Here is a 9923-nt window from a genome sequence, read left to right on the forward strand (position 1 = left end):
CCTGACTCCCCCTGGGTCAGCTGATCCCGTGGTCACCTGGCATCAGGAGAAGGGGGGTGGTGTTGGAGACCCCTCCTCTCCAGAGGGTGCCCAGGAGTTGGCTCCATCCTTTCCCTGGGCTGCCTGCCTGGGCTTGCCGGCTGCCCCTCGACTCTTCCCTGGAAGCCCCCACCTGTGTGTGGCTGGACCAGAGCCCAGAGGGGCCAGAGCTGGCCGTTAGGACCCTCATCTCTCTGAGGAGCCGGGTGACCCTCCCCCTCCTCCTCCAGACAAATCTCCCTGAAAGGTGCCAGGGCCCCCCGGGGAGGCTGAGTGGATGTGGCCTGTGGGGTCCAGACCTGGGTTGGAGAGGGCTTTCCAGGCTGCTGAGACTGGTCGGCCCTGTCTGGCTGCTGATCGTCTCCTCATCTCCCCCAGGACCTCCGCGAGAAGAACTGGAAGGCAATGGAGGCTCTGGCCTCGGCTGAAAGGGTCTGCGAGGAGAAGCTGCGCTCCCTGACCCAGGCCAAGGTCAGCACCCGCCTGGAGCCTCGGAGATCCCCGCCAGGGCCAGGGCTCCCACGTCCTCCTGTGTCCTCCGCCCCCTCCCTCCCCCATCCCAGTTCTTAAGGGGAAGGGGAACAGTGAGCCCTTGTCTGCTTTTTACCAGCTGGGCCCGAGCCCACTGCGGCGCTGCCTTCAGTGGGCTCTGGTTGGTCCGTCTGCCTGGACTGTCTTCATGTTAGTTTTCTCCCCTGATATTTCGTCTGAACGGTGTGCTGCTTTCTCAGGCCCAGGAGGTTTTCTGATTGAGCCTTAGGGGAAGGACAGCCTTGAGCAGCAAGCACTTAGGCTCAGGTCGGGGGTGTCTGGGGCCCCCACGAAGCCTCTGGGGCCCCGGCCGGAACGTGGGCAGCAGTGGCAGCAGGCAGGACCTCGCAGCCCCTTTCACCACACGTTTCCATCCTGATGAAAGGTGCCCGGGGCCAGTCCTGCCCTGTCCTGCCCTGCCCTGCCCCCCCCCCCCAGTGCAGGGGGATGTCTGTCCTGTTACCGTGAGCTTTGCAGGGATTTTCACTAGCCTCCCAGGAAGCCTGGGGTTGTGTCAGATGAGTTCCCCAGAGAGGCAGAGGGGGTGCTGGCCTTGGGTCTGCAGTGGAGCTGTACTTAGACTCCCCAGAAGCGACCTGGGCACCCGCCTGGCCTTTCCATGGCATATGCAGAAGCTATGACCAGAGGTGTCACCTGACATGCTCGCGGTCACTCAGCCAGATAAAGACAGGAGCTGGCCTCTGCTCGTCTAGCTCTTGCCTCGGACTCTCGGGATGGGGCGCCTGAGTGGTGATCACAAGGTCAGTGGCCCACGACAGGCCATAGGCATCGTCTGTGGGTCGCTGGGCATCAGCTCGAGACTTGAGCCAGATAACATGGGTGCTGAGGTCAGGCTGGGCGTCCGTTTGTCAGCCGTCCCCCATAGGCACATTCCAGAGCATGGCTCCTGGCTCTGACCCAGTCGGAGTTCCTAGTGCCCCCCTGGGGTCTCGGGCTGTGAGGGGCCGCGGCAGGTTCAGCCTGCTGGGGACAGGTTATCAGATAGGACTTCAGCCAGGAATCTCCTGCAGCCACCGCCTAGGGTGTAGGGAGAGGGTTATCTGTTCCCAGGGACGCTGCTGCCCTCGGCTTTGCCTTCTAGCCCCTTCCCTCCTCCTTCGGCTCCTCCTCGCTTTGAATGGGAGCAGCACAGAGGACGGATGGGGCTCTGGCTGGCGTGGCTGCAGCACGTGGCACTGGACAGGCCACCCCACGAAGATCACGGCCTCTGTGGGAGCACAGGTCCTCCCTCCCCAGGGTTGCAGAAGCTTCTGACTCGTGGCCGCTGGGAGACGCACCTCTTCTCTGCCCGCCTCCATGTGCACACACTTGGCACCCGCACCCGGCATGAGGGCCAGCCCTCCATCCTCTTCCTTAGAGCTCAGTGTGTTTAAAGTTGACCCGGCCTGGGCTGGGCTGGCCAGAACTTGGCTGCTGAGATTACCACCTCCGCCCACCCGCCCAGTGGCTACATGGAGCCATCACTGGTCTCCAATTCTTGACCCTCTGCTGAAGAGCTGAGGATGGCTTTCTGAGATAAACACCCCTGGAGTTGCCCTAAGCTCCATGCTGACCCCCACCCTTCCTCCAGGAGGAGTCAGAGAAGCAGCTCAGCCTGACCGAGGCCCAGACCAAGGAGGCCCTGCTGGCCCTGCTCCCGGCGCTTTCCAACTCGGCCCACCAGGTAGGAGGGGAGGCAGCTCCCGGGGGCCCCATTGCACTGCACATGGGGAACATCCGGGCCCAACCCGAAACATTTCTGTGCAGAATTATGCCGAATGGCTGCAGGAGCTCAAAGAGAAAGGCCCTGAGCTGCTGAAACCACCGCCAGCGAACCCAGAGCCCTTGGTGAGTGCGGGGCCACAGGCGCCCTCCCTGGTCCCCGGGACGGAGGGTACCTGGAGCCAGTCAGCCAGCAGCCGGGAGAATCCCTTGGGTTTGGCTCACCAGCTCCCTGTTCTGCCCTCTGCCCTTAGGACCTGGCCTCCAAGCTCAGGGAGGCGGAGGAGACGCAGAGCAGCCTGCAGGCCGAGTGTGACCAGTACCGCACCATCCTGGCCGAGACGGTGAGGCGGGCGGGGACGCAGGGCTCCCCGGGGCTGAAGGCGGGAGGCCAGTGGGGAGAGGCCGTGGGCTGGAACGCTGTCTCTCTGCCCCTCTCTGGGCCCCTCTCTTTGGCTGAGTCGTAAAAGGGGTGAGTCAGGTGCTCAGGTTAGAGGTCGGGGTAGTGGACAGCCTCGGTGGCAGCAGTCTGGGGAAGGGAGAGGTGAGTGTGTGGCCGACACCAGCTCAAAGCCACTTTCCTGTGGCTCTGAGAGCCATGCTCGGTCCAGCCCTCCAGCTCTGACCACCCCGTCCTGTGCGCCTTTCCTGGGACCTCGAGGCCAGTGCTGGTGGCAAACCCATCAGAGATGAGAGTCCTCGTGGCCTTCTTTGCACACTAGCCAGTGGGCCCTGCTGCAGGACTGCCCACCCTCCTCCCTGGATTGGGATCTGGGCGGAGCCGCATTGCAGCCAGGTGGTCCCCGGTGGGAGCCTTGGGGGCAGGAGGGGACAGTGTAGGGGACCCTGGAAGGCCCCGCTCAGTGCCCACGTCCTGCAGGAGGGCATGCTCAAGGACCTGCAGAAGAGCGTGGAGGAGGAGGAGCAGGTGTGGAAGGCCCGGGTGAGCGCCACGGAGGAGGAGCTCCAGAAGGTACGGCCGGCCCCTGCGTCCCCCAGGGCCCACCTTCCCTGGGAATCCAAACTTAACTCACTCTAGTCAGGCGGCTGGGTTGGAATTCCATCAAATCCACAGGAACACTGATGGAATTATCTGGGTGACTTGGGGATCATGTCTGCTGGGTTTTGGTAACATCACACGAAGTGTGACTGCAGAATGCCAGGAGGAGGCTGCTGGTCACACCTGGGGGCTGTGGGCACCCCTGGGCTTCCTGAGAGGGGGGCCTGGGCTGCTCGGCCTCAGGACAGTCCATTAGGACACATGGTGCCGCGTCTGGGGACAGCCCCGCCCCACCACCGCTTGTCTTTAGTGGCTGTCCCTTTGCTTTGTAGTCACGGGTCACAGTGAAACATCTTGAAGAGATTGTCGAGAAGCTGAAAGGAGAACTCGAAAGTTCAGATCAGGTACATGGGGCTCTGTTCAGAGGGGCTCTCCTGTCCCAGAGGTCACCCCAGAGGCTCCTTCAGTCGTTGTCCCTCGAGGACCACGTATCTTAGAGAAGCTTCTGGATCTCTCAGCCCAGCTTTTTCTTAATGAGCCTTACGATCTTGGGGTGGTGGGAGGTGGCAGGCCCAGCCCTGGTGAAGCGGGGCTGCCTGGCGCCCCCATCAGGCCTTGGAGCCGGTCCCCTTTGCCCACCTCACAGGGAAACCTGGTGCTGGGGTCGGGGTGCCCGGGCTCACGCCCGCCTGGCCTCTGTTGGCCCAGGAGAGGCGAGGCCTCCTCTCAGCCCTTATCCCAGGGCCAGCCTGCCTTGTCGGTCTGTCTCCCCGTCCTGTGGCTCTGGCCCGCCTGCTGCGTGGCTGGAGCCTCTGACACTTTGTGTGTGCACGTGTGTCCAGGTGAAGGAGCGCACCTCACACCTAGAGGCCGAGCTGGAGAAGCACATGGCGGCCGCCAGCGCCGAGTGCCAGAGCTACGCCCAGGAGGTGGCGGGGGTGAGTCTCCCGGCCGCGTCAGGCCGGCCTGGAGGGGCCTCTCCTCAGCAGCCTGCTCAGAGAGCTTGTGCCTTAGGCCTGGGACCACCAGCTGATGAGTGTGTCACAGGGCAGGTGGCAGAAAGGCCGCCCTGGGGACCGGACAGGGGTGAAGCCAGGTCAGCCTGGCAGCAGGATTCTCTACCTGGTGTGGGGACACCCTCTCTGGTGTCCACATTTAAACCTGACAGAGTTTCCTGACTTTGGAAGCAGAAGGAGCAAACCAGCTCCCTCCCTTCTGGTTTGATCTAAAACTTTTGGCCTCATTTAGCAGAGGATGGTCTGTAAACATTTGCAAGGGCCGGAAATAGTCGTGTACTGCGCTCGGGCCTCCCGGCTCCTCAGAGCAGATGCTCCACCCCCGGCACCGCCCCACCATGTCCTCGGGCACTGGGGACAAGATGGGGTGCTGAGTTGCTGACTCAAAGGAACTGACTTTCTCTCTCCTTTCCCCCCATCACCGGGGTCTGTTCTCTGTCCAAGTTGAGGCAACTTCTATTAGAATCTCAGTCTCAACTGGACGCAGCCAAGAGTGAAGCCCAGAAACAAAGCAGTGAGCTTGCCCTGGTGAGTGAACTCGGTGTGGCGGGCGTGTGACGCGGGGTCAGGTGTGTGTGGGGTGCACGTGCCAGCTGTGTGGAGGGGGTCCGCGCTTCAGGGCTGGGGCCAGGCTGCTGAGCAGGCTCCTTGCCCATTATTTCAATGGTCCAAGCTGGGCCCGAGTCTGCCGGGACCACGGTGCCCACTTCTGCTTCCCAGCCCCTAGGGCAGCCCAGCCTCTGGTCCGGGAGCTGGGGGTCCCCCCACCCTGTGGCCCTTGGTGGGACTGGGGTCCTTTCTCTCCCAGCAGTGGCTTAGACCCACCCAGTCCAGTCAAGCCTGCGGGCGGGCAGGTACGGATGTCCCCCAGCTGCGCAGGGGCCTCTGGTTCTCCTGGTTTTCAGCCTTGACATGTGATCCTGGTCCCCGCTCTTTGACAAGGTCAGCCCAGCCTGACAGGAGAGGGACCTCCCCAGTCCCAGTCCCAGCTCGGGCTGGGCCGCAAGCAGCAGCCTGTGAGGCCACGGACACGTGCTGCGTGATCTGCACAGGCTTTTTAAAAACCTTGAATTGGTTAACATGTAGACATTGGGAGATTTTGGATCCGAACTTAAGCGTCTGGTTTTCTGAGAGGAGACGAAGGTGTGGTGTTTGGGGCTGGCGGTCCCACAGCCGCCTCCGCTGAGCAGGCCCTGCGTTGGGCACACACTCTGGCTGAGTCCGAGGGCCACTCTCCAAAGCTGTTGTCCACACTGGGTCCGGGCCCCAGAGCTTCCGGTCGTCGCTGGCCTGTGCAGTTTGGCGATCACTTTCAGGGCCGTTGGCAGGAGGGAAGGAGGTCGGGGGGCAGGCCCCACACACTTGTGCCAAGGGCCCACCCAGAGCCCTGCCCAGAACCTTTACCCAAGCTTCGTGGGTGACAGTGCTGCCCCTTCAAATTTGGTCTGGGGGCTCAGGGGCCACCAGCGATGGAGCCCAGGGTTGGGGGACCTTACTAGATGAGAGGCTTCGCCCAGCATCTTCTCTAGACTCCGGGAGGACCCTGAACAGTGACTGTGTCTAGAAGGGGTGTGGGGCGTGGGCCGTGTTGTCCGTGCTGAGCCTGCCGGCCGCCTCTCCTCCCTTCGGCTTCCTTAGCTCTGTGTGTGCTGCATCCCTCAGGGGTCCCTGGCTCCCTGGGGAGGGCTCCATGCCGGCTGGCCTTGGAGCAGAGCACCACATGCTCCCTAGGCCTCAGTTTGGCTCAGGTGAGGGGTTGTGGCACTGGCCCTCCTGCCCCAGTGAACCCGTATGGGAGCCTGACACAGGTCACTGTTATCAACCCAGGTCCCCCGTGGGGGCTTCAGCTGCTGAGAACGCCTGCGGTCCTCCTGGGGGGCCGTGCGTGAGTGCCGGCATCCAGCTGTGTATTTGCACAACCCACCCCTCCCTGTTTCAGGTCAGGCAGCAGTTGAGTGAGATGAAGAGCCACGTAGAGGATGGTGATGTAGCCGGGTCCCCGGCTGTCCCCCCAGAGGCCCCCCCAGCAGAGCAGGACCCCGTCGAGGTTAGGGTGGTGAGCCCGCCCCCAGATGTCGGTCACTAACCACTCTCGCGGGCCCCTCCGCCCCAGTTGGAGCACAAGGACGGCAGCCTCTGTTCTGCTAAGCCCCGGCTACTGGCAGCGTCCACTGCCTGCCTTCCTGCCCCGACCCCGGGTTCTGGAAGCCCCAGAGTAGCAGCCAGGGCGCGGAGGGGCTGGGGCGCCATCCTAACAGCGTGCTCGGGAGGGACTGGGCTCGGGGGTCCGTCTTCCACTGTGGCCTTTGCTGGGGCAGCACTAGCGGGGCACTTGCTCTCCAGACCCATGGTCCAAGTAGCTGCTGCCCAGTGCGCCTGGACAGCGGTGGCCTGGCCGCCTCGTGGGAACACTGAGTGGGGCCCGGCACGCGGGGCTGAGGGGTGTCTGTCCCATGGGTCCCATCAGAGGCGCCCGAGTTTAGTAGGGGTCCCACCAGCGTCCTTCTCACCCACACCAGCCCTGTACCGGGAGCTGGGGCACTACCTCCCCCAGCGGGGAGCTTTGGAGATGACCCAGTGGTCTGGCTGTGGGCACTCCCACCGCCAGACAGAGGCAGGGAAGAGCTGGGGGAGCCCGGGGAGCGGCTGGAAGGTGAGGTTCCGGTCTCAGCCTGACCCGGAGCCCTGGGCGCCCACGAGCATCCTGCAGCAGGTTCCGATAGTGTGTTTGCCCGCAGCTGAAAACGCAGCTGGAGCGGACAGAAGCCCTCCTGGAGGACGAGCAGGCACGACGGCAGAAGCTCACAGCTGAGTTTGAGGAGGTCAGGCCCTGCCCGTGTCCTATCGAGTGTCGGGCCTTCTGTGGGTCAGGATGCCAGGGGCGTGGGGCGGCCCAGGCAGGAGGATGAGGGTCTGGAGCCACCGAGGGCATCTGCGCCATCGGTCACCTGCCTCCTGTGTGCCTGGGTCCGGTCCAGGCCGCTCGTCCTGGCCGTTGGCTCGAGCCGTTGTCCCATCGTGCTGGGTGCCCTCCCGTCCCCAGTAGGCTTGTCAGGGTCGTGAGGCAAATCGCCCTGACCCGCCGCCCTCTCTCCACCAAGGCTCAGAACTCGGCATGTCGGCTGCAGGGGGAGCTGGAGAAGCTCCGCGACACCAGCCCCCTCGGGTCCTCCGAAGCAGAGGAGGCTGCGCAGCTGAAGGTAGGAGGGGGCCGCCTGCCCAGGCTCCCCGCCCCTCCGGGGGGAGGGTGGGAGAGGAGCCTCGGAGCCCCTCGTGCAGCGTCGAGCCTAGTAGGGTGGTGTCTCCAGTGTCACACGTGGAGCCACTAGTCAGCTCCGCTGTTTAAGCGGAAGTGGAGCTCAGTCCCTCCGTCACCCTTGCCACCTGGCAGGCGTGTGCCGCCGCTGCCCGTCCCCAGGGCGCCGTGTGGAACTGTGCGCGTCCGAGCATCCCCGGCACCCTGGCAGCGCTGTGGATGGCGCAGCCCTGACCGGCTCACGGGCTGCCTGCTTGGGGCCATCGCTGCCGTCCTGTGACCAGGAGGCACGTCCTCAGGGCCTCAGGGCCCCCGGCGTCGGGCCCACGGGCACGGGCACGGCCAGGTGGCCTTCCGGCTGCACGTCAGCAAAGGCTGGACCCCTTCAACCCTCTGCCCCACAGGAGAGACTAGAAAAAGAGAAGAAGCTGACGAGTGATCTGGGACGTGCTGCCACCAAACTACAGGAGCTGTTGAAGACAACCCAGGAGCAGCTGGCAAAGGAGAAGGACACCGTGAAGAAGCTGCAGGAGCAGCTGGGCAAGGCAGTGAGTGCGCTGGCCTGCCCGCGGCGCGGGGAGGGCGCCTGGGACTCCCGGGGAGCGCGACCCAGGCCTGGGGGTTGGGCAGCCCGGCCGTGCTGCCCACGGTGGGGGCCCGCACCTGGCCTTCTGCGGCCCCGGGGTGGGAAGCACGCCTCTGACCCCCGCTGCCAGCCCAGGTCCTCACGTTGGGCCCGCGCTGCCCCTGAGCCAGTGCCACCGGGTCCTCAGCTGGACCTGGGGCCCTCGCTCTCCTCTGTGTCCTCCGCTCCCGCCGAGCCCTCGGGCGTCTCTTCCAGCCCCCGGAGCGAATCCTCGCTGGGACTCCAGACGTGGTGGGCTGGGCCGGCCTTCTCTGGAGGCGTTGGGGTGGTTTAGGAGGGTTAACCTGCAGGGACGGGAGGGCCCTCGGAGCTGGGGCGCGTGCTCCCCTGGGCTCCTTGGCCCCAGCCTCTCCCTCCCTCTGTCCTTTTCCACAGGAGGATGGCGGCAGCTCAAAGGAGGGCACCTCTGTCTGAGTCTCCTGCGGAAAAAGAAGTTATTGTTCCACTTACCAAAATGCCTTACACATTCCTACAAGTCAACCACCCAGCCGACACAGCGTTGTCCTCCGGGCCTGACTTCGCATCTGAGATGCCGTCAGAGACGACAGTGTCTCAGCACCAGAAACAGATCTTCCAGATCCCCGTTTGTAAGAGAACCTTTGTCACATTTGATAAACACTATTCCCCAGGACCAGCCCTGGACCGCCGGCCAGCGGACACCAAAGCCCTCATCAGCTGTGGGGCAGACCCGGGGTGTGTGCTGGGGAGGCCGGGACCTCTGGGCACCTGTATGTCAGTCAGTGCAATTGTTTTGCCTCTTGTGGGGTCGGGGGTCAGGCGGTGGGCGGTCTTGTGGGTGGGTGGGCTGCCGAGACTGGAGAGTCACAACCCAGTGAGGCAGCAGCCCTGAGCCCTGGAAGGAGTTGACACCAGAACTGATGTGACCTCCTAGACGTGAAATCCATTAAAACCCACATGTCGCCCGGCACTGCGGTCTGGTCTGGTCTCCTGCGGGGCTCCCACACCTGGTGCTGGGCAGGGATGAGGGACCAGGGGCTCCCTCAGGGAGAGAACGGGTGTGGTTCCGGGTCCTCGTCCCACTGCTTTCCCTGTCCTGCCACCCAGGTCCTAGCACCCACTGGGCGGGATGAGGGAGCAGGGCCTGTGACACCTGGTGGGGTGGCCGGATGCGCTGACCGCACCCCCCACCCCAAGGGGCTGTGGGTGGCCGAGGCTGTCCTGTGAAGTGAGTTCCGGGAACGAACGAAGGGGCCTCTGTCTTCTGGCCAGGACCTAGGCAGACGTCCACACCTCAGGCGGGCTGCTCCAGGGCTGGGGCAGCTGCCTTACCTTCCCGTGAGCCTCAGATCAGACCCACTGTGCTCGGTGGCCCCAGAGAAACTGGTCAACAGGTGTGTGCTCGGGTCTTTGTGAGGAACCTGGCGTGTAAGCAAAAGACAGGTTTAGAGGTTGGGTCGCAGGAGTGGTTGCACCACCAGCAGGGAAGGCGAATCAGCGGACCGATGCCCCTGGGCAGCACCAGCCAGTCTGTCTACTTTCAGCTCAGTCCCAAGACTCAGACTCCTGAGAGCTGGGGGCTGAGGGGCTGAACTCAGCCGGGGGACAACAAGCACCCCGACGGCAGGTGCGGCCAAACAGGAGGGAGGGCAGCACCCAGGGAAGGGTGGTCTTGGGGTTAGGTTCTCCACCTCCCGGGACCTCTGTGCGGCCCATGCCCCCTGCTGCTGGGGCTGACGCCTCCCCGGGGCGGTT

General features: G+C 64.1%; 1 protein-coding gene across 2 annotated transcripts in view; it reads left to right on the forward strand.

Moving 5' to 3' along the window:
• The window catches only part of RRBP1 (ribosome binding protein 1), a 61302-nt gene extending 52164 nt beyond the window's left edge, over positions 1–9138 (forward strand). Inside the window, exons 12-24 of one of the 2 annotated variants that reach the window (XM_072943730.1) lie at positions 418–510; positions 2162–2254; positions 2338–2418; positions 2547–2636; positions 3173–3265; positions 3625–3696; positions 4135–4230; positions 4753–4836; positions 6248–6355; positions 7047–7130; positions 7410–7508; positions 7969–8112; positions 8586–9138. In XM_072943730.1, the coding sequence (XP_072799831.1) occupies positions 418–510; positions 2162–2254; positions 2338–2418; positions 2547–2636; positions 3173–3265; positions 3625–3696; positions 4135–4230; positions 4753–4836; positions 6248–6355; positions 7047–7130; positions 7410–7508; positions 7969–8112; positions 8586–8624 (1176 nt within the window). In that variant the 3' untranslated portion in view covers positions 8625–9138. The remainder of the gene's footprint in view (positions 1–417; positions 511–2161; positions 2255–2337; positions 2419–2546; positions 2637–3172; positions 3266–3624; positions 3697–4134; positions 4231–4752; positions 4837–6247; positions 6356–7046; positions 7131–7409; positions 7509–7968; positions 8113–8585) is intronic. The other variant, XM_072943731.1, reaches the window with a different exon arrangement.
• The last annotated feature ends 785 nt before the right edge of the window (positions 9139–9923 follow it).

Source organism: Vicugna pacos, chromosome 19, assembly GCF_048564905.1.
Source record: "Vicugna pacos chromosome 19, VicPac4, whole genome shotgun sequence".
NCBI classification, from domain to species: Eukaryota; Metazoa; Chordata; class Mammalia; order Artiodactyla; family Camelidae; genus Vicugna; species Vicugna pacos.